At 47.1% G+C, this 25,250-nt stretch overlaps 9 protein-coding genes; 6 read left to right on the forward strand and 3 right to left on the reverse strand.

Annotated features, from left to right (window-relative positions):
* Positions 1-78: 78 nt before the first annotated feature.
* FFUJ_11834 (uncharacterized protein) lies at positions 79-1,397 on the reverse strand (the record flags this gene model as incomplete). XM_023570778.1 has 3 exons in its annotated part: positions 79-789; positions 857-1,024; positions 1,158-1,397. 3 exons carry the CDS (start codon positions 1,395-1,397, stop codon positions 79-81), a joined length of 1,119 nt encoding a protein of 372 aa, XP_023437841.1.
* A 1,197-nt stretch (positions 1,398-2,594) lies between these two features.
* FFUJ_11835 (uncharacterized protein) lies at positions 2,595-3,165 on the forward strand (the record flags this gene model as incomplete). XM_023570779.1 has 2 exons in its annotated part: positions 2,595-2,950; positions 3,003-3,165. The coding sequence occupies 2 exons, from the start codon at positions 2,595-2,597 to the stop codon at positions 3,163-3,165; spliced, it is 519 nt and encodes a 172-aa protein (XP_023437842.1).
* A 519-nt stretch (positions 3,166-3,684) lies between these two features.
* On the forward strand, positions 3,685-5,744 carry FFUJ_11836 (uncharacterized protein; the record flags this gene model as incomplete). XM_023570780.1 has 8 exons in its annotated part: positions 3,685-3,848; positions 3,894-4,039; positions 4,278-4,339; positions 4,384-4,453; positions 4,544-5,085; positions 5,130-5,260; positions 5,304-5,552; positions 5,597-5,744. The coding sequence occupies 8 exons, from the start codon at positions 3,685-3,687 to the stop codon at positions 5,742-5,744; spliced, it is 1,512 nt and encodes a 503-aa protein (XP_023437843.1).
* Positions 5,745-5,849: 105 nt separating this feature from the next.
* FFUJ_11837 (related to pisatin demethylase cytochrome P450) lies at positions 5,850-7,797 on the reverse strand (the record flags this gene model as incomplete). XM_023570781.1 is given in 7 exon segments in its annotated part: positions 5,850-6,074; positions 6,079-6,203; positions 6,252-6,547; positions 6,596-6,720; positions 6,765-6,953; positions 7,028-7,321; positions 7,390-7,797. Coding segments are annotated over 7 exon segments (1,662 nt in total).
* Positions 7,798-9,698: 1,901 nt separating this feature from the next.
* On the forward strand, positions 9,699-10,962 carry FFUJ_11838 (related to integral membrane protein; the record flags this gene model as incomplete). XM_023570782.1 has 5 exons in its annotated part: positions 9,699-9,842; positions 9,902-9,938; positions 9,985-10,450; positions 10,497-10,627; positions 10,685-10,962. The coding sequence occupies 5 exons, from the start codon at positions 9,699-9,701 to the stop codon at positions 10,960-10,962; spliced, it is 1,056 nt and encodes a 351-aa protein (XP_023437844.1).
* A 5,880-nt stretch (positions 10,963-16,842) lies between these two features.
* FFUJ_11839 (related to GABA permease) lies at positions 16,843-18,507 on the reverse strand (the record flags this gene model as incomplete). XM_023570783.1 has 3 exons in its annotated part: positions 16,843-17,639; positions 17,688-18,259; positions 18,311-18,507. The coding sequence occupies 3 exons, from the start codon at positions 18,505-18,507 to the stop codon at positions 16,843-16,845; spliced, it is 1,566 nt and encodes a 521-aa protein (XP_023437845.1).
* A 1,032-nt stretch (positions 18,508-19,539) lies between these two features.
* Positions 19,540-20,779, forward strand: FFUJ_11840 (uncharacterized protein; the record flags this gene model as incomplete). XM_023570784.1 has 2 exons in its annotated part: positions 19,540-19,830; positions 19,883-20,779. The coding sequence occupies 2 exons, from the start codon at positions 19,540-19,542 to the stop codon at positions 20,777-20,779; spliced, it is 1,188 nt and encodes a 395-aa protein (XP_023437846.1).
* Positions 20,780-21,915: 1,136 nt separating this feature from the next.
* Positions 21,916-23,346, forward strand: FFUJ_11841 (related to ethionine resistance protein; the record flags this gene model as incomplete). The annotated part of the gene is made up of 1 exon (XM_023570786.1): positions 21,916-23,346. One exon carries the CDS (start codon positions 21,916-21,918, stop codon positions 23,344-23,346), a length of 1,431 nt encoding a protein of 476 aa, XP_023437847.1.
* A 1,334-nt stretch (positions 23,347-24,680) lies between these two features.
* FFUJ_11842 (uncharacterized protein) lies at positions 24,681-24,997 on the forward strand (the record flags this gene model as incomplete). XM_023570787.1 has 2 exons in its annotated part: positions 24,681-24,729; positions 24,789-24,997. 2 exons carry the CDS (start codon positions 24,681-24,683, stop codon positions 24,995-24,997), a joined length of 258 nt encoding a protein of 85 aa, XP_023437848.1.
* Between the last annotated feature and the right edge of the window lie 253 nt (positions 24,998-25,250).

Raw genomic sequence — 25,250 nt, forward strand, 5'->3', positions numbered from 1 at the left:
TATGTCATGCAACGGTACTCGAAGGTTCTCCAAATTCTTTGCCTTGCGGAGGTGCTCGAAAAGATCCGTGCCAAAGTCTTAAAAGCCGAGTTCTTCATCTATGATGAAGGAATTGAGGGTCTCAGAGTACGCAAGAAAGATGTCAATGATGGCCTGATTGACGGTTTCTGAGTTCGCACAGAAATCCCAGAATATCGTATCATTAACTCGCCATTGGAATGATTTTAGGCGTGGAGCGCCCGGCTGAGCTATGGCATGGAGATCTGAAAGCTGGAAACCAGGTTGCGGACCCAGATAAAGATCCTCCAAGTTTGTAAGATGGGGCAGTAGATGTCCTAGAAGTCTGTCGGTATACTTAGTTATGGGGGGATTCATAGCAAGAGACTGTAATGTTTTCCCCCATGCTTTGAATCCTATATTCAGGTCTTGCAAGTTGGCTTCGAACCAATATAATTCCAGTCTTTCTAAACTGGGAGTACGAGAAGATAGCTCCTCAAAATATTTGCACTCCTTTGAATAGTCATCCACGTTAATAGTAAAAGAACTCAGATTTGGGTAATCATACATAAGAATTTTCTGGATGCAGTCGATTGACCCACAGATTTCCAAGTGGCAAAGCTGTTTCGCAAATTTTGCGTATTGCTGCGAAAACCTTGCCACTTGCTCAAGAGTCCCGGGCCAAAACCGATCATTGATATACCAGAGTCCACCATATGTGAACTCAGTAACATTGGGACAAGCAGCAACCAAGTTTCCCAATTGTTCTAAAAAGTTTTTGGGAGTCGAGTACTGCCAAACCAGTTCAAGGTGAGTGAGGTTGGTACAGAGCCTAAGGGTCTCTAGCCATGCTTCGTACTGGAAATAAGGTGGCCAGGATTCGCATCTCAGTGACCAGATGGTATGGGCTCTGCGAGGCTCCACACTCAGAGCGAAGTAAAGAAGCCATTGTGATCCGATATCTGTCGATAGTCGTTGGGATCTCAGGTTCGTATACAGATACCTCTCGCAAAGTATCTGGAGGGTTCTACAGGTAGATGTTAGAGATGTTAAAGTATGGGCCCGTACTTCCATCTCCTCCGGGGACTTCCCATTCCTATCGTTGACGAGGCAGTTGATTATCAGGATATAGATCTCCGTAGGCAACCGAGACACCATACCTGTTTGTGATCCAGTAAGACAATTCGATCCCTTCTTTTGGTCGCACGTTCCCGGAGGGCGAGTTCGGCGAAGCGAAATTTGCGACATATGTCAATACCTGCTAGTGCTCTTCTCTGTGCGTCATGGTCGTAGCATCTTTGTTCTGATATAGTGCATAGGGTGTTTGTGAGTATAGTCAAACTCTTTGCGATTGGTGTTTTCTGGGTATTAGCTCTGTGAAGAGGCGTGGCGATGGGCATTTTGTCCTGCGATTAGACTTGTAAAAAAAGAAATCTGTCTATAGTTCTAGTTCTTGGTGGATTTTCAACACATATTTATAATCTCAGTCTGGTCTATCCAACAACTTTGTAGTGTACAAAGTTTCACTATATTTGAGAGTTTTTTTTCGAGGTCGCCGGAAGACTCTCAAAGAACCAATTAACGGTATGAATAATGCTGGACAACAATCTTTTCAGCGACTGTGTTCGCAGCCTAGCGCTTAACCTTATGGGCAGCAGGCAACTACATAGCTGGATAGCAATGCTTGTACTCGTTAGCTTTGGAACACCGAAGTCTGTCAGCTCCCAGGTGTTAATGCAAATGAACGTAACTACGAATTACGTATAGGTCGCGAGGTTTAGTGAAAGCTTGCTTGGTTCACGAGTATCTTTTTCCGAGTTAATATACTATGGCGTCAATCAGACGTAAAGGGTAGTTGTGCCAATAGAAAATCGAGAACTGCAAGAAAGGATTAGCACAACCTAGGACGTGGTCAAGACATGCTCCCTTACCAATGGTCTTTAGCCACGAGTGAAGGGTTCAAGAGCCAATAGAAAAAGCAGTCCATCAGAAAGTCTTTGAGAATTGCCTGTGTTCTTTGCCATTGTGTGCTGGGGCCGAAGCTTGTTTCGACCTCTCAACCTTATCACGAGTAACTTCTCAAAGCCTCCAATCACAGATCTTATCCTAGTCTTGCTCGCACTACCCGGTTTCTCACTTCAGCCACAGTTGAGTAGTCAATCATAATCGTACATCTTTTCGGAAAAACACCCAGGGCGCTCTGCGTTTGCGTGAGGTTCCTGCAGATGACGTGCCCGAACCCCACATCACGACATGTCGCGCCATGGGAGTCGACCAGGGTCGTGATGAATAAGAGAGTCACAACCGTAGCATATTCGTCATTTCTAATCAATATTGCAATTAATAAACCTGACTAATATTTCTAATTGTCTCAGCTCCCGCCTCACCGCTATCCTCCGGTAACGGCTCGTCGGCATGCGGTGTTTGATGCGGTAATCGCACAATTTCGCATTACAAATGCGCGATTAAGGAGAAAATATATATATGTACTAACTTGAAGATTGCACTCAGTGAAAGATATACACTATAACTAGCCATTAAATCACTATTTCACTACTCGAGCCTATCACTTCACATTATCAATCCACGCCGTCAAAATGCCTACCTCTCTCTACGACCTCATCATCCCCACCTTCATCAAGGGTCTCCAAACCTTTGACCACGTCCTCACAAAAGCCGAGCAATACGCCAAAGAAAAGGGCCTCAATGCCGATGAAGTATTCCCCCAAGCCAGGCTCGTAGACGATCAGCTTCCCCTCGTCTTCCAAGTGCAAACTGCCACCAAAGCTGTTCAGACCACCATTGGCCGTCTAACAGGCGTTGAGCCCACATTCTTCGAGGATAATGAGAAGACCATTGCCGACCTGCACGCCCGAATCCAAAAGGCTCTCGAGGCTGTCAAGAGCGTGAAGCCCGAGGATGTTAACTCACGAGAGGATGTCAAAGTGGAGCTGTAAGTTTCGCCACAAAAGTGTATACTGCGATATTCCACTGACTCTTGAAAGCCCCCGGCCTGACAGGATCCTCCATCTCACCGTCAAGGAGGCTACTCTCTACCATGGCCAGACAAACTTCTTCTTCCACATCGTCACTGGCTACTCCATCTTGCGTGCACAGGGGGTACCTATTGGAAAGGCCGATTATCTTGGAAGCTTTCTTGCGCAGTAAGTAGGGCAGACGGAACCTAGAATATACAAATGATGAAATGGATTTCCATATAGTGTCCTTATGTTTGATATGGTTCTAAGTACCGATAGGGACAGGTACAGTTCTTGGCCCAAACTCTGAACGTGAAAAGATCACGAAGCCAAACGGCGAAGACTCCTGAGCTGGTCTGTTATCGAGTTGCCTATGTCAAAAAGCAATTTCATGACTAATAGTCCCTTGAAAATTAAAGAAGTGAGCCTTTCATATAATTCTGGTCCATTGCTAGTTGTTATCGTGTAACATGTTTGTGGCCACCAGTAACACAAACGGCACCAACTTGCGCCTCCAGGGCGCCACTGTGCTTCTATTACGCTACGAAGGGTCACCATTGAACATGGAGTAAATTTTAATGCTTTCCTGAAATATCGCTTTATTTTTAACCTTAATCCTCACCTTGGGGAGAAATCCAACTCTGCTCCGAGGTAGCCAAATGCGTAGGTAGGACACCACTTTATGCTGCATCCGCTTTTCGCAGCCAACATGAGGCTGATACCATTTTCCATGGCCATTCTGGGCCTCACTGTACCGTTGCTGACCCTGGATAACCATAAAACCAGTACAAACTCGACATTGGAAAGGGCAATCGCTGCCATTGGTGAAGAGGGGCTCTCAAAACTGTGGAACGTAACTTATGAATGCCAAAGGTGAATCCCCTCCTCAGTGTACTCTAAGTAAGCTAAGCATGTTAGAATTTACCGTTCTCGGGGCCTTATGCAAAGCTACAATCTCATGCGTGCCGATGTATCAGCAGCAACATCCGGAACGCAGAACATCTCCTATGAAGTAGACTACCCATTGCTTCGGCAGCGAATCGACCGCCGTATACAGCCTTCGCGTGAGTTCAGCAAACAGGGTTTGTGACAGCAACTGACACCTTAAGCCTCGTGGGGGTAGGCATCTCCTCAATTGGAGACCATGCAATTCTCTCTCGTGGTTTGGACTGGTGATGGTGACTCTGCTTGCTTTGTCAAGGGAAATAATGAAGTCTTCCTTCCCCGGAACGTTACATCTGGCTGTGTAGATGGTGTAATTGGGGTTCCACATATAAACGGGATGCTTGCTAACTTCTGAAGCTGCGTTGGCTAATAAGCTTGCTACTGAGGCTCTCATGATGTCTCCTGGTCTTGTTGAGCGGGTGAGTCTAGTAAACAGTCGAACCTTCAAGTATCTTGTTGACAGATCAAGATTCGACGGTCTAAAAGTTCCGAAGAACGCGAAGTTGATATAAACGGCATCATGTTTCCCGCGGGTACGTTTCGAAACTCATGACCGATCATTTGGCTAAGAGCGTATAGTCTACAGCAACCTTGACAAGCTACTCCTCATCGTCGATCCATAGACATACCTACCATATATCGTCCGCTCAGAAGAACAACATCCGATCTACGGAAACGTGACAAAAGACGTATACCTATCAAACTACAAAGAAGTACAGGCAATCAAATTTCCCATACTATTCAAACCATCTACAGCTCATCTAGCCAACGACTCAGCGTGGTTCTCGAAGACTTTGTGATTGACAAAATCAACGCAACATCAAAGTTCAGCAACAAACTCTTCGATCTTGTTCTTCATGGTCAGAAAGCCAATATTTCAGAAAAGCCTCCTGGTGTTCCCAGTGGTCTTGTCACAGATTGTAGCACAAGTTTACTAGGATCACCAGTCAAGAATGTCAGCGTTGATGCTTTGAAGTCATCTAGGCCCGTTGATCTCTTGCAGGTGTATTGGCTTATCATCGATGATAGCCATGATCTTGGGTTTAAGCAGCTTATTATTGAGTTTGAGACTGAAGTTATTGTATGCGTTGCGCCGCCCTCCTGGAGTGAGGCTGTCCTGGAGTGGATTGAGAGGAATATTGGCAAGAAGGTCACTTACGTCGCGGTACGTATGTCATAGCCAGGCTTGGCCTTTGACTAACAATCTAGCCTTCGCATCATCACCGAGATCATAGTGGCGGCGTAGCCGATTACGTCCGTGCTGGTGCCAAGTTGATCATTCCCGAGATGGCGGTGGATTACTGGTCCAGCATTCCAGGCGCTCAATTCATTACCTTCAAGTAGGTTGAGTCTCAATCTCAGTATACCACTGACAAATCTTAGTCAAACACACCCTTACGTTCATCGCGACAACAAGGTCCAAGCATGGTTCAATTGGGCTGATCAAGCGCCCCATGCATCAGACTGGACTTATGTAATGGTTACAGAGCGATGTCCTAATACAAGCTCGTCCATCTTCGTATTTGAGGCCAATACGTGCGAAGCTGGACTTAGTGTCGACTTGGGTAACCAGCAGCAGATGAGGCAGTGGTTGGACCAGCTCCTGGATGATGGTCTTCCAAGGTCTACGACGTGAGTATTCCTGGTGGTAATTGGATTCGACTAACAGCCTCTAGTGTGATGCCCATGCATGGATGGATTACTCCGTCGGAGCAATTGATCAATATCACGGCTTATCAATATCCTGATTTTGATATTAGTCGTTGGAGGAAGGGGGCAGCTTTATGTGATAAATCACCCACAAGGAAGCATAAGGATAATTAGTGATACGAGTTCCATATTAGTTACCTGATGTTGCACAATTAATGAGCTTTCTGAAGATTGCAATCTGGTCTTTCTCAATATCTCCCAAAACCATCAACAAATATTCTATGCTTCGACCTTGGCTCCGGCTCGTGGGGTGAATACCATATCCAGCCTTGGCAGCTCCAGAGTGTAACAATCTCTTAAGCCATCAATGAAAGCTTGAGGATTGGTCCCTGGTGCGAAAGCAATATTGTATCGTGAGAGAATGTCCATGAGAACATAGCGCATCTCCATAAGACCAAGTTGCTTTCCAGCACAAACGCCACGACCTATCTTGTCAGCTACTTTCTACCGTTCGGAGAATAGGAGACTTGCCAGTTGAAAATGGTGCGTAGACTGAGGCGTCTTTGATCAGCTCCGGTCTAGTAGTCCATCGCTCGGGAATAAACTCGTTTGGCTTCTCAAAGCAACGCTCATCTATGGCCAGTTAGCAATGAAATCATCTGAACTTGTGATTCAGCATACCTCTATACATGGTGTAAGAAGGATTATGTATAATTGTATCTCCAGGTATGTAGACATCGTCAAGCTGGAGCCCTTCTGGCGGAGTCATCCTTGGAACACCTGAAGGGACAACAGGATAAAGACGAAGAGATTCGTCGATACAAGCTTGAAGATACTGTAGCTTGCTTAGGGAAACTAGGTCATATTCATCGTGGGTGTTCTTGTATTCGTCAATCTCAGCCTGGAGCTTTGCCAGCACATTGGGATGGAGTACGAGGTGGTGCAAGAGACAAGTCGTGGAAGAGGAAGTCGTATCACTGAGATATTAGCGGTATACTGAGATGTTTCAGTCTAGTCATTCACACCTGCCGGCGATTATAATGAGATGAGCATCACCACAAAGATTATCGAAGTCCTGCTGATTAGGCTTCTCAATCGCATCATAATCCTCCAGAATACTACTAAAAACATCTGGTTCCGCCGGTGGATTCTACGCTGGTTAGTCGAGTATCGTCTCCCTCTGAGAACACATACCCTTCGTCGAGTCTCGACTTGATTCCTGACATAAGCCTGGAAAGCCAAATATGACTTGTTCACGATTGGGATGGATGAAACAAGAGGGAAGAACCAAATCATTCGCCGGAACGCGCCCATGAAACCTTGGGTTTTGTGCGACTCGGTGAAGAAGTGGTGCTCGACGCCGCTTTCAAGCAAGTCGAAGCTCTTTCCGAAGGAAAGATCACCCATGATGTCAAAGGTGTAGAAGTTTACCCACAGGGCGATATTGAAAGGCTTACCTTTCGCTTCCTCAATGCGGTCAGTGAGAAGTTTGGTGTATTTGAGCACTTGGTGCTCATAATCGCGCAGGGCTGCTCATGGTAAGCGCTTGTCTCCTGAGGCTGTGGGAACGGCTCGGTACCTTTGGTAGTGAATGCTCTGTCCCATGCTTTACGGCGGATGGCATGTTCTTTCTTTCGTCGCTCAGAGAGAAGCATCACCCATGGATGAGTGATGCCATAGAAAGGTGATTTGATGACCGGTGATGAGGGTGCGTGAATGGGCCGGAATGAACTTGGTGTTGCGATCGATATCTCAGTAGGTCCTTGGAATAATTAGTGGAGAACATATTAGTAGCGTAAGTCAACTTGCCAATTCTCACGATGTCTCCATACTTCTCATGAAGCTTCTGGACTTCAAGGTACATGTGCTCTTCATCTACCGCTAGATAAGTAGCGTAGACCGTTGAGAGACGAGCAATAAATGGACCCGGGAAACGGTTCAGTCGGTGAAAGAATGCTCGATATGATAGAATGCTGATTGTGAGCCCAGCAGCAAATGATGCGAACCATTTGTTGGTCACCGATACGGCTTGCCAGACTGAGAATGAGTAGAGTTGAGTGAGAAACAACGAGACAGTAACCTCATACGTTGCCCATGCCTTGAAAAACTTGACAGTCCAAAGGTCCCATTCTCCTTTGCGTAAAACAAAGATATGCACGAGTACCCCAAGGATGAATGCGGCGCCAAAGGCCTGCGGAGTCTCAAGATGAGCTTCAATCAACAGCATACTGACGGTTAGAGGATTGTGCAAAGCAGGATACGAGAGAAGAAACCCGCTTCAATTTCCGAGACATGGCCAGCTTCTTGTATCCAACCTTCTCCCAACAAACCAAGGCCTAATGACGAAATAGGTTGCAGGACCTTTTGGGGGCCGATATGCGTTATAGGTTGTTGTCAAAAAGTGGGTTGCAGCGAGTGCCTTGGCGAATTACCAACCAGCGAATGCGCTTATTCAACGTCTGCATCAGTCCTTTGTAGGCTCTATGCAGCGCGCTCGGCATTATCTCTTGGCTAAATTACATCAGTTCATGCTTTTCCGGCGGGGTGATGTGATGGTCTTTTGCAGGATAAATGATATCGTTGGCTTTTCATTGGGTTGCAGGTGGACACGCTTCGTGGCTCTATGCAGATACAGCGGCCGCTGGATGCTGTAAATGGGCTTGCATCCGAGACATTTTTATGTGTGCATTTACGGATCTGGATAGATCATCCATCGAAAGAGAACAGAGGGAGAAGAGACAAGATCGACATTCCAATGCACTTTATAAGGCAGCTTGTTCGGCAATCGATGTCCTTTATTTTCAATCTTCAGAGTGGATTTGGTGAAACATTTCATGTGAAGACAGTGAAGATGCATGGAGGCGGCGTATAAGGCCTTCCCGACACCAGAGACGCGTTCAGCGAGTACGTTCCATTCAGGTCATTTCCTGATCCAGCGTTACACAATACAAACACCCATTTCCACTTGAAAGCCTGCTTTTGATTATACATAGCACACGTAATTGGCTCCCGCTTTCGCTCCGGACGATCGGATATGGTCTGCTCCGTTGCATATCATGATTTAATATTGGGTCGCATTAGATTATGTTCACTCATACGACAAACTCGGTCTCCAGCCAAAGTGATTATGATGTTGAATAGGTTTTATGCAGGGAACCTAACACTTTTATGACTGACCCAAGCTGCAACAGAAGACGAAATAAGGTGCTGATATCTCACTACGATTATTTGCATGTCAGGGTCTGCGAATCACGGCAGTAAGCCACTGCTTAGCGCCGGCTCTGGTTATCAGCACTGTTGCACACCCAAATGTTCCAGAGGGGAAGTTCCTCGGGCAGACTTTTATCCTTGGAGCCCAGAATCGTAGGTGCAGATCAACTGGCGGCAGTGATCAACGATTGTAGAAAACCCTTGGTGTAAATGAGACCGCGGCTTAAAACTTCGCCTATGATTGATTGATCACGAATTAAGTTTCAATTCATTAAGCGAAGTCAATAGCTTGGCATCGTAACTAACCAAAAGCCGTTTAGACACGAGTCCACCCGGAGATAGCGATTTATGATCACCACGGAGCATCACGGCTCAACCTCCGATCCAAAGAGCGGTTCGATATCACAGAGCCTTGGTAACCAATTAACAGACGGAAATCCTTTTCAAAAAGCATCATTATAACGATTCAAAAAAGCCACGAGAATTATATTTTCCCACAAGTAATAGTCTAGACTCTCAAACTACTGATCAATTCGTATCTTTCGCAAACGTTGAAAGCCATCGGGTTCCCCTCCGATATGAGCTAAACCTCACTCACCCAAGAACTCCGTCTTTCTGCGGATCCCAGAGCCATTACGGGCCCTAAACCCCGGATTTTCCTCCACCGGCGATGGCACCTTTAAATCTGGTCCCGAGAGCTCGGCCTCCAAACGGCGAGGCTTTTTTTCAAGACGAATGATGACCTTTTCCCCTCTTGTTTATGGTTCCCCGCTCGTAAAACGGCCGAGGCAGAGATAAGAACAACTTCTCCTCTTTTCATCTCGTCATTGTCTTGGGCTGTTCGAGCATTTTGGGTGGCCAAGATGATCTCGCGATCTTTGTAGACGTACCGTAGGCAATAGCGACGGACTCGGCGTCATGGCCGGGCTGCAGCCCGATATCTATGCAGCCATCAGCATCACTTGGGTCGCGGCCTTTCTGGCCCTCAGTCTGCGGCTGAAGGCGCGACGAATGACGAAAATGAGCCTTTGGTTCGACGATTACTTCGCCATAATTTCCTTGGTAGGATTGGCCCTATCACTGCTGAAGATCAATGCGCACGTGCTGACATTACATTCCAGCTCTTTGTGACAAGTTACTGTTCCGTCACGATATACTGTACGCGATACCCTCCAATCCGACCGCAGTCGCTTACTTCGTCTAGGGACGCATAGCTACAAACTCGGCCAATCCATCCTCACGATCGCAGACCCAACCGAAGCGAACCGTATCCAAGACCGATCGCGACTTTTACTCTGGATCTGCGAACTTCTGTACGCCTCGTCGATTGCGTTCTGCAAACTCAGCATTCTCTGTTTTTACTGGCGCGTCTTTCAGTACACCTCAATTCGTTACGCCATCATCATCTTGCTTGTCGCCGTCAGCATATGGATCACTATTCGGACTTTCATGGTCCTCTTTCACTGCGTGCCGATAAGAGCATATTGGGATAAGAGCATACAAGGCGCCAAATGCCCGTTTAACGAAGCGAATTTCTTCTTTGCTACGATTCTCGTACATACGACTATGGACTGCGTCATCCTGATTTTACCCGTCATTGAAGTTATGAAGATGACGCTACCTTTATCGCAAAAGCTGGCCGTTGTTGGACTTTTTACGTCTGGAACCATGTACGTTGAGCTTCTTCTGGTAATTTGCTGGTCTAACCATGAGTAGAGTATGCGTCGCGTCGATATTCGTTTTGGTGCATTCGAAGTTATATAACCCTCGAACCGACGACATTCCAAAAGACATGGCAGAGAACATGATGTGGGCAGCCGTCGAGATAAATATGGCAGTTTTCTCAGGTACGGACTTACCTCCCTGGCCGCTCCATCAAGATCCCTTGCTGACAGATGTTGCAGCTTGTCTCCCCATGCTGCGACCCATTTTTCGTCACTTTCTTCCAGGACTCTCGACAACAGAAGAGTCAGCACAAGCACCAATCAGTTTACCAAATGTTGTCCTACCCGGAGTAAGGCTCACCGAAACGAGGTCAAAGAAGCGGGAGTCTCGAAGGTCAGGCATGTCTAACGGGCTGTATGACCCGGAATTGGGTGTTTTTCATGGATTTTCGGACATATCAAGCATCAGGAGCGTGGCGTCTAGATCAGATAGTGAATCCACGCCGAGGAGCACATGATATTAATACTTTATTAATACTTAAAGCCTCGTATTTGTTCCATAATAAGTTGTTCTAGGTCAAACAGAGCCAGAGTCCAGTGGCTATCGGCTCGAAGACTTTGCCTGTACCATTATGACTACATATTTGAATTCTCGTAGAATACCAATTCTAGGTACTGGTTTATATGATCCTAGGCAGAGTTGGAATACTAATTCATGTCGCGTGAGAACCAAAAGCCGAGGACAATAGCTGTCTTTTGAGAAACGGGACCGAGGTTTGCTTATTAAGCTGTATGCGGTTTCCTCGAAACACAGGACATCCTTGCAGTACTTGTGGTTCGTCTGCTGCTGCTCGCGCTCATCACTCCCGCGTCTTGGGGATCTTATCAATGTTCTGACCCTCCACTAGGCTCAGGCCATGCCATGCCCTGCAGAGCCAAGCACCCATTGATGTCCATGCTCCTCAGTGGTGCCGGTCAATGCGAGGACCAGTCTGAAATATAACTCCTTGATATAATGTTCAGTGATACTCTCCTGTGTCTTGACCGACTTGATGGCGCAATACAGGTCGATGTTCGCTAGGCTCGGTGTTTTGTTCGTCCAGGAGGAGAGGCTTCAACCATTGAGGCTCAAAGTTCGATCAGGAGAAGGTTGCACAATGACGATCGGATATGGTATACAGCCTTCGCTCGTTTCCCAACTCCTTCAACCTCTTTGTTTATCGTAGATTTCGTGCCGGTATCCCACTCTGTTTGACTCGAGTCGTCAGATATACCGTGGCCGACAGTCCAACAGAAAGGGTGCAGGTCGTCACGGCTTCTGCCACCTGGCTGTTCGATCATAAGACCTTTAAATTTGTGTGTTGGTCTAGCGCCATAGCTTCCTGAACCCTTAGAAAGGTCGTGCGGTCGAAGGAATGAAGGTTCGTCCAACCTTCATAGTTCCATAAGCTGGTGAGAATACGAGGGCATAAATATGAATGACAAGGCCAACAAGTACAAGAAGTACCATGGCAAGAATGACACCTCTTTGTCGGCTGAGGCGGTCGAAAGTAATAACGTCCATCTTGAATATCGAGCGCAGTGCCAGTATGATTTGTTTGATCGTCGGTTCTAGTGGATACAATACACAGGACGAAAGAACGGTTGGCTGACGAATTTCTTGGGGCCAAGACAACCTTTTGTAAGAATTGGGAAATTGGGTTTGAGCTTACTGTCTCCATTTCGTGTCATTTCCAATAGCGGCACAGCCCAAAGGGACCACCAAGATGTTGGTTGGTTGCGATGTGGAGTCATGGAGGATCCTTTGGTGAGGCTAACTGGATTTATCGTAAGTCTGAGACAGGGATCGTTGATGACATTGGTCAGACGGGACCAGCACTCGAACCGTCCATCCGACGCGTACTAACAGTACAATTCTCCGACAAACTGTCCATTATGGTTAATTATTAATGTAACCATAAAGTCAATCACTCGAATCTTCAGGACTATGATCTACATAGCGTACGACGCATGGTGATGTTCTGTCCAAGGTTGTGAAACAGCAGTGACGAGTCCAACTCTTCAATGTCCCTGGTAAGCAGGACCAACGTCAGATGACACTGATGACAACATCAGTCCGAGCGTGCATCTTGCGCAGTCCCAACTGCAGCTGAATGTCCCATCTACGAGAAGTTATGTCAGCGCCAATGGACCTATCCCTGGTAATCGCATGCGGCACAGCCTCTGAATGGACGTCGCGCATCTTCTCTGCTTACTTCCATCAAGACAACGTTGCATCAATGGAGAGCTTTACTTGGCAATTGGGCTCAGCGAGGAACCGAAGAGGAACATTTTACGTGCCCCTGCATTTGACTCCGCTCAGGTCGCTTGCAGCGCTGTCATTGCCATGGATCATGCCGTGTTCTAGAACGGCCATTTATGGGACGGAGACCTGATCTGGAATGTGCCAAGAAGTGTTGATCGTTAGTTTACAGCTGTTGGTTGAGAATGGGACCCTGGCTAACGGACCTGTTATCGATGTCGGTAAACCATGGTCAGGGCGCTAACAATCGTGTTTGCACCGACAGTCAATAGTTGCCCAATAGTTACGGAGTGGCCGGATAGCAGCTGAAGAGATGCCGTTCAGCTTTTGAGGAAACCGATATTGCAAATCTCTTTCTGAGTTCCGATAGCGCATCAGTCGGCTCTTCACGTGTTGCTTTAAAAAAGAAATACTCACTGTTTAAGCACTCAGCAGATGGAGAGGGAGCACCCGCTAATCCCTGTTGTTTACCGGTATTCCGCCGAGTTGCCAATCGTGTGTCGGCTCGGGACGCGCTTCTAAGCTAGCTACCCTGTATCGGAGCATCTCGATATGAAAAAGTTATCAATTCAGTTATGAGAGGAAAAGTGCTTCCAATCGTTTGCCAGCGTTTCCTAAATCCTTTCTAACTCCCAAGCATCTCAACAGGCCAGGTCAAGCTCATAGCCGTAGCTTCGCATATCATGCGATGAACCGATACAAGAGGAGTCGCATATGTCGTGTCAACTTCTGTAGTATTCGAATCATTCCTCTTTACACCGCTCGTCAATAGCAGCATAACGCGACCATGAATGTCGAATATCACGGACCCAGAGTCGCCACATTTTGAAAATGCGCTACCATCAGGTCCTATAGTGCACCATTCCTGAGATGTAAAAAGCACGCCATCAATAGACTCGCAGACGACAGATCTGATTCCGTTTATGCTTCCGATACTGAATCTGGACTTTCCTCCATGCATCATCCCAATCAAACCTCAGGGTGAATCTCCAGCTTAGATTTCGGCTTCCAAGTATTTCAGGGACATAACGTCTGGTCCAATAGTAACTTCAGAGTTAAGTTAAAATCCGATAGTATCATACACGCCCTTAGACTCGAGTATCTCCCCAAATAGTCCTGTTACCGGCAGTTTATTCCTAAGCTGGGATAGTTCAGTTATATGCTTATATTAAACTAGTTTGGCAAGCGCCCAGTCCATCAGCCTCCCCTCCAAGACCCTAAATGGTGGTGAAAAATCGACATGGCCAAAAGCAAAAAACTTCTAATCAGCAGGTTGATCCTCAAAAAGGGGTTTGTAGGCTTGCAATTTAGTAAAGTTGATTTTATTCAGTTGCTGTTGCTCCAAGTAGGTTTCGTTTTGAAGGTTTCCCCGGTAAGAACTATATATCACCCTGAAAAGTTCTTTATCTTCGATTTGAAAAGAGGATTGCATGTCATCGAAAGTGATCTGTCCTGGTTAGGTAATCTCGAGGGATTCTTGTCTGACTCAGGAGTTGTCAACAGGCTGTTCCTTGGTGTATGCGACATGCCGACACGTCAGGGCATATGTGGTTATGGAATCTTAAATATCACGAAGGTACAAGACTTTAGTACCTTCCTTTTGCCGGTTATCAAGCGCGGCAATGTTAGTACCAATGTACTCTGTGAAATTGAATCTATACTTATAATCCGCCGCACTGGCCAACGGGCCAGGGAGAAGTCGCTTGTTGTGGAGTGGGAGCGACTGCTGTCCCTGTACTCCATTAGGGGGACTGAGGGGGGCCGATATAGATCTGAAGAGTTTGCCCTCTTTTATTTCGACTTCTATATCCCCTAGACCTATATTCTTGAGGATTGACTTGCATGTAAAAACCGCCTCGTACCCTTGATTGAAAGTGGTGGAGTTTTCCGGGACAGTAATAAGCATCGTGACTTGGCCTACTTTCTCCCTGGTGAAGTGCTTATTAGATCGAATCCTCAGGATATCAATGGCTGTCCAGTTCAAGTTTTCTAGAGCCTTTATGATACTGCCTTGGAGTGGGCTGTCCGGCTTATTCCATGGTTGTTGTATGGCGTGGCCGGTAGTAACTGCCAGCTTTTTTTCCTCTGGAAACCCAGAGTAATTGAGGCGAGACTAGGCTGCGGCGCTCGAGCGTGCAACCAGGAGTGGCGAGCTTGGGAGACCATGGAAATAGCCGCGTCGCTCTTCTTCGCTGGGTGGCGCTGGGGGCGTGCTGGTGCTTTCTTGATCGGCGCCTAACGGAATATGATGACCGTATCGGCTATATTGTGCGGGATTGATAGACGCCATGCTGATAAGTCAAATTTAATTTTTTGTTCCCTGTGCTTTGTTTCTAAGGAGCTAGGGCAGGTGGCAAAGTAGTGAGAGACAAAGAAGTAATTTGGAACGGGATCTTTGATGTGCCATGTTTGACTGCTGGAGAGATTTTATATGTCATGCCTGTTGCGTGGCAAAAGTAAGTAAAAGGTCCCCAGATAGTATGTATGCAAGTTTTTTGGAGGGTTAATGCCTGTGAAGGGTAGGGAGAGTTGTTTTCCATCCACAGATTTGGAAGATCAGAGTTCCTTATGTTGAGTGTCATTGTTTGAAGCATACAATCTCGTGTTCTCATTCGTCGCCTGTATTCGTAGCCTAAAGCCTAACCTTACTTATAGGCGGCACTCAACCACATAGCGTCCACAGCCTTTGGTACCAAGGCAGATAAAGTAGATGGCTCAATGTTCGGAATTAGTTACCAAGACACCCACAAGTTTGTATTGTGTGCAGCTTTGTGTGTCTGATCAACCCTGGATTCTTATTTATTAGGTATCTGATGATTCATCTCAACGAAACTCTCGACATGACGCGAAAGTCTGATGGGCCTTTGACGAAGTCTATTTAGCCCAGCTTTCAAGGCGAAGGTTTCTTTGCATATTTTATCGAATGATATGTCCTCTATCTATTTATAGGCATCCAAGTCTATTCTCTCACAAAACTCAAACACTTTCCGCAGAGTCTGTCAGAACATTTAAGGAAAGGCCCTTCACGGCACGCATTTTCAAAGCAGCCACTATTCTCCTTGCCCTACCAAAGCATCCCCGGATCTTTCTCTCTCCAATCTTTCAAAGGCTTGTAAAAAGACCTGGAATGCAGATAATGGGATTATGCTGATGAAAATCTCCACTATTTGTTCGATCTCCGCCTCTTTTCTATTCATCCAGACACTCACCGCGTCCGCTGCTTTGTCCCCTATTCACCCATCGCCAAGTATAACGGCGAGAAAGCGCAGCTACATGAAGATGTTGATCGCAACGCTTTACAACACCACTAATATATGTGCTGCATCGACAATATGTGCGCCAGAATACACTTCACCAACGCAAGCAAGATCCCTACGCATGCATCAGAATGCGCCTTTACTGGACAAGAAGCGATATCATGGAGGTCCTCTGCCAAGCGGCATAGGGGGAACAACACGACAGAGCAGCTACTCACATGAAAATCCTGAACCAACTCCGGTTTAAGGGGATCCACGGTAGTAATGGGTTCCCCTGGCTATTGAGAACCCAGGGCGTAGGGTGCAAGAAAATATTACATGTTAATACAAGTTGTTAAAATATACTAAATAAAAGATATCCTAACTTTATATAAAGTTATCTAAATCTTATTTACCTTTAGATCAAGGTCCTATTCTTCACCCTCTAGCTTGGTGACTGTAGACAGATCGAGCTCTTTATCTATCAGTATGCGTCTCTCCACTGGACTCTAGGCTTCGCGGTACGCCACGGAGACGGCTTCACCCTCCACTTCCGACTGCATGCAGCGTTTCAGGGCACTTCTGGTAGAGGCCCAACACTACACAACGAAGCATTGGACAATACTGTATGATTGAGACCGAATTAAAACGTAATTCAATGATATTGGCATGATACCATGACTGAATTGTTTCATATAGGAACGAAAGCTGGTGCCTTGTATGAGCCATGAGATGCAAACCTGAGGTGGTATTCAAAAACTTAATGAATGCCAGTCAACATTGTTAAAGCAAATTTGCTTAAAGAAGATCTATTCTTCTATCTTTTCTGTATTGCAGTGCTTACGCGTTTGGACACATAATCATTCAGATGCGTTGGCAACGACAAACTCAAGAATGGTCAAGTTAGGACCATTCCAATGCTTCCTAGCATGTGTAAACCACAACCCAACCGCAATAGCTAGGACGGCTACCATGACCGGGCCGCAGTAGTTCATGTTCTCACCAGTGACTGGGAGAGTTGACGGGAAGGGGAGGAAAATGATGACATAGAGTGTGTAAACCAAAGCAAAGACATTGACAGCAAGACCAAAGCGACCAAGGTTCCACTCTCCAAGCTTGATGGAAGACCCTGAAAGACGAACGTAGATGATACTTGCAATGGCGATAGCGTAGCTGAGGTACAGAGCCAAGGATGAGAGCGATGTAATGGCACCGAAAGCAACATAGGAGGTGTTGCCAATGCTGAGAAGGTTGAGAGCGCATACGAGGAAGACAGTGAGGATGATGGAGCGTGTAGGTACGCGATGAGTAGGACTGACATAGGCAAAGTAAGCAGGCATACCACCATCACGAGACCAAGCCCATGTTAGACGGGAGACGGAAGCAATGTTGGCAAGGTTGACACTGAAAGAGATGATGAAGAGACCAGCAATCATTGCAGTGGTGGCTTTATTGGAGCCTGTCACGTTGAGGAGGATGGCCTGGATCTGACTGGGTTGCTCAAGCATATCTTCGACGGAGCCCATGGCGGAGATGAGAACGTTGACCATGATGAAGCCGAGGACGCCATTCATGAAGATGGACCAGAACATGGCGCGAGGGACGGCAGATTTGGCCTTTCGGGTCTCTTCGGACATATGGATAGCACTGTCAAAGCCTGAAAACAGTCAGTGAGGCCATGATGGGAATTCTCAAAGTTACTTACCGGTAAAGCTCCAGACACAGGTCAGCATGCCCAAGTTCCATGCGATGTACTCATTGTCCCAACCAGACGAGATGTTGCGCTGCAGCCAGAAGGACGACGGGTTTCGAGGGCCCATGACGACGAGGACAACAACAAAGATGACGAAGAGACAAACGTGAAGTACACCAGCGACAAGCTCTACCCATGGAATGAGCTTGAAGGCGTAGACGTTCATCAATCCGTGGACTAAGCACATGGCGATGACAAGAACGGAAGTATGCCAGCCACCAGCGACATAATCGGGATGATTGATGCTGATCATCGACTCGAGTAGGATGATAGTTACGTTCGCGATAGCGGCCAACAGCGACACGTAGCCGAACCATGTCGACCAGCCTTGGATCCAAGTTGCGAATCGCTTCACCGATTGAGGAGCCATGTAAAATGTCCAGTGGTACTGTGCGCCCGCGACAGGCTGGATCGAAGCCATCTCTCCCAACGATGCAGCCTGGGAAATGGCGCCGCAGAAGACGATGATGAAGCTAAACAGGAAAGTTTGCGGTCCGCCATTGAAGAGGGCAAAGTACATATTTCTATCAACATCAGCATCTTTCCGACCGTGACACAGAGGAAGAGTAACTTACGAGCACATACCCTCCCATAATGCCATGTACGTCAACGAAAAAGCAAAAAGCTGCGAAAAAGAAAACACCTTTCGCGTTCGCGTGACATTGTAGATGTTGGAGTCCTCAGGCGGCCTAGCCGAAGCGTCAACGCTCACAGGAACAGGCTGCTGTTTGCCCGAGGCTTCCAACTCAATGCTATTACTACCGTGCGACATCGTGAACCCAGGTTATGCGAGCGATATTGAATGCAGGAACACGAACCAACAGATTTCTGGGCTTGGGTGTAAGCAGATCCTTAGGTATAAAAGTGCCAGCAACGGATACCTACAAAGTGGGACCTGTCGGGGAAATGCGAACGAACTATTGCCTGAAACAAGTAAAGAATCTCTGGGATCAAAGTTGAGCGACAGATCCTCAACGGATGGAGGAGAGTTAGGCGAGGCGAGATTGCCGCGAATAAGGCCGGCAATGAAATCGAACGGTTTTGTCTGAGGGATTGTGGCGTCGCAGATCATTTCTCATTGGGAAATATCTTGTGGAACCGCTTGAGATGTAACGCCAAGTGGACTCAAAGGAATAATGCTAGCAGGGACAGGGCTTTATCTACCAACAGCCACAACAGATATCATGTTTTCGTGCTCTCTTTGCTCTTTTCGTTATGATCAGTAATGAGTGAAGAGAAGAGGGAAGAGAGGCTGCATCGCTTGGCTTACTACTCCGCATATCTTGCTGAGCGAGAAGCAGGGATTGTGATTGTCATCACCAACCTGCAGAGATCGACGAGACACTCATCTTGTGATCGGCCGCATCACAGAACAGTAAATCTCCACTAGGAGACGTACAAAAGTGGACAGTAACTGGGACGCTTGAAACGTGGGTGCCCAGTGGTCCGAGATAGAGTAGATATCCCAGTACCTAGAACATGAGAGGACCGCATAGCAAGCCGCTGACTCCAACGACTCGGATAGATTATTACTGCAGCTGAACAAAGGCAAAACACGGTAAGATCATGCAATCCTGGCGTTCCATTCATGGTTTATCGTGTATGTATGTCTTAATTTAATTACCTGGTCATTCACATTCATGCTGTCACCTCCCCCAATGCAACTCTATTTATTTGACAGCCCCGAATGCTACCCTCTCCCCGTCTGCTCGGTCCGCCCTTGCTGCAGCGTAAACGCCAACAAGTTGGTCCCTTGCTTAAAGGCCGCTGAACCCTCCGAAGGGTATCGAATACTACGCAGACGATGGACCAAGTATCTCAAGCGGCTCCGCCGTTTTACCCGTTGACGGAGAGTAACCATGCTGCGCTCGTTGTCATCACTGCTGTTATTTTCTTTATCTATGCGCTTCTCGGTATCATTGGAAAGTTGATCATTCGGTTGAACATTACTTCTATGAAAGATTTTGACGTGGGGCTGCTGATTGCTGCGTTGTTGTACTTTATACAAACGGCATGTGTTGTTGCTGCTTGCAGTCATGGGCTTGGTGAGCACCGTGATGCTCTCTCCGTTGAGGACTTTCGTCGGTTCAGCAAGGTATGTGGTTCTTTCAGTTTGTATTGAATCTTGCTAATAGAATATGTTGTAGTTGATGTATGCATCACGAATATTCGGAATTCTTGTTCATGCGACGACAAAGGTCTCACTTGGGCTTCTCATTCGACAGATCGATCGACAAGGTGGACTCAATACTGCGAACATCATCCTCGGTGGAGTTGTCATTGCATGGGCCATCTCTGGCGTATTTGCGACCGCTTTCCAATGCCCAATGCCGGAGCCATGGCTTGCTGAGAACGAAGCGCAGTGTCCGAATCAAGGACCGATCTTTCTGTACAACAGTATCATGATCATCTTGACAGATATTGCTCTGTGCATTCTCCCGGTCGCAATGATGTGGGAAGTCCAGACCTCGATACGAAGAAAGATCATCGTCATGGCGTTATTCGGCACGCGACTCATCGTCCCGATCATCACGATACCCAAGCTCGTCCACGCACGATACATGTTTAACAATTCGGACGACATCACTTGGCAAGCTGTCTCAATGATGATATGGGGCCAAATTGCACTTGGTCTCTCAGTAATCACAGTCTGCATCCCCAGTCTCAAAGGTGTAATCGACAGTCTACTGGGTTCGACAGCTGTCGCAGCCATAAACACTCCCTACGAACTTAAAGACAGTGGCAACGGAACGGGTCTCGAAATGACAGCCCTCTCCGATTCACGAACAAAACAGACCTCGAAACAAGGCAGTGGTTTAGGCAGCGCTCTACGAAGACATTCAAGACCGAGACATAACGATCAACCAATGTGGCGAAGGGACGTTATGGGAGAGGTACGAACGGAAATAGCGAGCGGAAGCGATAGTGTGAGGAATTTGACGGAGGGTGTCATGGTGAATCGGGACTTTGAGGTATCTTACGATGACAGACATGCTTCGCGGGCGGATTCTATGGGATCTAGCGAAGGTGCATATCGAATGTAAATGAGTTAGTGTCAGTGATAACAATGGCATTATTCCTTGCCTTAATGTGTCTCTTATGATTTACAAGGCTCAAACGTCGGAGAATTAGCTCCTCCATGCCTCAGCCGCACCGCGGGCGCAAGACGGTAGATCTGAACTTCTTCAGTTCCCTTCTGCCGCAGGATTCGCTAGTGTCTTCGGTTGGAACAAGTGTCGAACAAAGCAAAACCACCGAGAGAAATTCAAGCGGCTGCACCCGGCAAATCCCCCAGTCGCTGAAGATAAAACGGATCCAGGGGCGGTTTGATATGTCCGTTGTGGCTGGCGACCCGCTGGCTGGGAATTAACGCCAAGGTTATCTCCGGTCCACTTGGCTCTGTAGCGGATTTAAAAGGAACAGACTTACGGCCCGGTCCCTGGTCCCCGAGAGGTTTACCATGGCTTGAACTAATGATCAATGTCTTAGCCACTGTGATATGGTGCTGACATTGTGAGAATTCTCTTTTCCCTTTATCTGGCGGTCAAGAATTTGTGAAATTAGTTGTGTGACATCGTTGGAAACGTGGTTACAACGTGTTGATAGAGTTCAACCAAATTAAACTGCCAAGCGCCATTTTCGGTGCTCGTATATGATCGTCCGCTTTGCGCGATACCTTCAGGTGCCGTGAGTGGGGGGTTTAGAGGGTTATCCACTGATGCCACTTGTTGCGCCACTGTAATCCACTCTTCAAATGGTCAGTTGGGGCTGGTCAGAGCATGAATTAACTAGTACGTAACGGAGGAGATGTTGGTTATCCTTGTTCCTTGCTCATGGCTCCTCTTCGCTATGCTTTTCGTGGCAAGACATGCGAATGGAGGAGACGAGTTCTGCAAATTGGAGGTTGTAGGAGCATTATTTGTAAATGTCAAACTCGTGGCCACAGATAGAATTGTGTTTATGCGTAATGTTTGTGAACACTGTCACAAACGATTTGCATCTGTTGCTGACTCAAAATTGTTAGAGTCATCCTTCTTCCCCGCCCGGGATCGGATAAGCTTCGTTAACCAGCTGCCATATCTGGACTGTGAGTCAAAACAACAGCACGCTATGTAAACCTCATGTCGTCAGGTATCTTGAACAAAACTTCTTCAAACATATTCTCTATGATCAATTGATGATGACCTCTCACGACGAAGAGGCTCGTAATGAAGCGGCACCATTGCTGCAGAACAATGAACAAAGAGCTGTCTCAGAATGGCCAGTGAACGACTGGTGGTCTGAGCTGTCGCTCATAACACGCTATACAGCCCCTCTGGTAGCAACATATCTACTACAATATTCATTCAGCGTTATCACAACAACAGCTGCAGGCCATCTTAGCCCCAATGACTTGGCAGCAGCCGCAATTGGTGTAACGACCATGAACATCGCTGGTCTCGCTCTCTACGAAGGAATGGCAACAGCTCTCGACACCCTCTGCGCTCAAGCGTATGGGGCCGGCAACAAGACGGGCGTTGGATTGCATGTCCAGCGAATGCTTCTTCTCATGACAGTCGTTACTATCCCTGTTGCTGCAATTTGGATATGTTCTCCCGCATTCTTGACGCTCATCCTCAAGCAAGAAGACCTCGCCGTCAAAGCAGGTTCATTTCTCCGAGTCAGCATACTAGGTATCCCCGGCTATGCCTCTTTCGAAGCACTAAAGCGCTTCCTCCAAGCCCAAGGCGACTTCAACACTGGCATGGCAGTCCTGGTAATATGCGCCCCTATCAACGCCCTCCTCAGCTGGCTCTTCGCGTTCAGGCTCAACCTCGGTCTCGAAGGCGCCGCTCTCGGCGCAGCAGTAGCAAACACCCTCCGCCCAACCCTCCTCCTAATCTGCATCTTCTTCAAAAAGTCAACCCACGAATGCTGGCCTGGCTTTACGCGTCGTGTCCTGCAGGGCTGGGGACCCATGGTTCGGCTATCTGCCGCCGGATCGGCTGTCACGTTGGCAGAGTGGGCTGCGTTTGAGATCATCACCGTTAGCACGTCATATGTGAGCACGATTCATCTCGCGGCGCAGACGATCTTGACTACTACGTCGATTGTCATGTGGCATATTCCGTTTTCGCTTGGTGTTGCTGTTAGTACGAGGATTGGGCATTTGATCGGCGGTGGACATGTCACTGCCGCGAGACGGATTACGATTCTTTATGGGATCATGTTTGTTGGTCTGGGGTTCTTTGATGGTGCTGTTCTGTTCTTGTTGAGGAATTACATTGGGCCTTTCTACGCGAGCGATGAGGAGGTTCGGAGAATTGTTACGAATACTATGCTTGCCGTGGCGGGCTTTCAGGTCGTCGATTCGATTGTCTGCGGATGCAATGGTGTTCTCCGTGGTTTGGCCAAACAATCTGTGTCTGCCTGGGTTGTGTTCTTCGTCAACTACTTTGCTGCTGTTCCTATTGCGGTCTGGTTGGAGTTAGGACCTTTGGATCTGGGCTTGAATGGTGTTTGGTCTGGAATGATAGGTGGCTCTGCTATCATTGCTCTTATAGAAGTCATCTATATGATCAAGGTCGACTGGAGAAGTTCAGTCGAGATAGTCAAGTCAAGAGAGGATTAGCTTCTCGAATTTATGATTCAACATCAATACAATATTTTCGGCGTCTCGATCAGCGCTTTGTATACTCACAGTAAAAGCTTCATAATGCCACATGCAACATCCGGAACCAAGCGTCATGGTAATAGCTCAATAGCCTATGATCGGCACAGTTCGTTGTTTCCTCCTCGCCAACTCTCTCAATCAGCTTCAATCTGGTCACGCGACCTATTTCTGTAATTTGATCGTCGCTCTGTCCACGTGCTGCATAACGGTTCACAACGTTGGAGGAAACATCGTCATCGGTGACAGATCCTTGGGTCAGGGCGCATGGGGTTCTGAACCTCGTCAATCTTGCGATCTGCGCTAGATGCCTCATACCAAGCCCAGCGAAAAAATAGCCGCGGTACTTGATGCGTTGGCATCATTCACATAAGCTACTTCTCGGACCAAAGGAATAAAATGCAAGTTGACCCCGCTCGATTACATGCTAAAAGGCGTAGTCATGCTGCATGTTTGATTTCGTCATCTTTTAGCTTCCTCCGAGTATCGCCCATTAGCTTTGTTCGCGAACTTCCAAATCAGGACATGGGGGTTGCTTAAAGTGCAAATAACCAACACCAGTAGTTTTATCTCACTGCCGACAGCCTCGAAACCGCTTTCGAAGTAGAAAAACATGGGTTAAAGTGTCGTTGCGTTTTACCTTCTCCTTTGGGCCTCTGCGTTGTCTCTTTTCGCATGTTCGCATTCACAAAGACAGCAAATCTCAGATCCCAAGATTGCACAGGATTTCCTCTTTTCGATGGTCAAACCTTCACTGCATTTTAGATCAGAAACGCTCTCCAATCAATCTAAGCTTAAAACAAGGCGTACCGTTTTCAGCCCTAAACTGTGAGCTGGCACTGTTGTTGTTAGCGCCGGGCTTGCTGAGTTGTCTCCGAGCGCGGTCCGATATCTCATCATATCAAATAACGACGATCGCACATTTGATATTGAAATTTGCCCCCTTCGGTCCCGTCAAACTCTATTGACTTTCTGGAAGGGGATGATCCCTCACAACCGCCGGTAGTTTTCGCACTTATTATCTCACGTGTACATGTCATGTGCCCAAGCAAAGCCCCTTCATGAGGGGTTGAGGAATGAGATTATCGTGGAATGCGGAAAGAGAGTTATCATTGTGCAGTCGGGTAATCTGGGTATAAATTGGCTTCGTTCTCCACTGACCGTCACCTTAACAGTTCAGTAGCAAAAATGACCATCTTCGAATTCTTCGCGCTTCAAAAGACTATTTTCAAATTCTTCACAATTATCTGATAGCTGAAGTTTGCATCTTGCGCCCTACTCGATTTACTTTCACGATGACTTCTTATGGCAAGCGCCCTTATACTACACTCATAGAATACAACGGTAAGTGATCGAGGATGGACCACTGGCTTGACTCTTCACTTACTTCTTATACATATTAGGCAATATGGGCACTGTTACTACTCAACAACCCCGACGATCTGGTTCTATGCATGTTGAACCTTCAGTCAGCTCTGTCACGCTGACTCACACCAAGCAGATTCCAGATCGGCCAATGCCTGTGATAAGGCCTCGCAGAAAGGAGTCTATGGACCAGTATTTGACCGGCATTGGTGCGTGGACCTCAACTCGTGTGATGCCTGCCGCCTAGATCGCGATTGTTTATTTGGGAAGTTTCGGAGTCATTGGCGTTTACAACACTCGCTTATTATGGATGCCAGCATTGGGAATTGGGTGGTTAGATACTCGTTTTAAATACACCTGCGGTAAGTAGAGTAGTCAAACAGGATACTCACCGCAGGTCAGTACCGGAGAATATCACAGTCATTGTTCTTGTTTAGTGTTTTATATAGATTGATCAAAGGTGCTTATTGTTCTACTGAATATCAGACCCTATCTTCTTG

Source organism: Fusarium fujikuroi, chromosome FFUJ_chr11, assembly GCF_900079805.1.
Source record: "Fusarium fujikuroi IMI 58289 draft genome, chromosome FFUJ_chr11".
Classification (NCBI taxonomy): Eukaryota; Fungi; Ascomycota; class Sordariomycetes; order Hypocreales; family Nectriaceae; genus Fusarium; species Fusarium fujikuroi.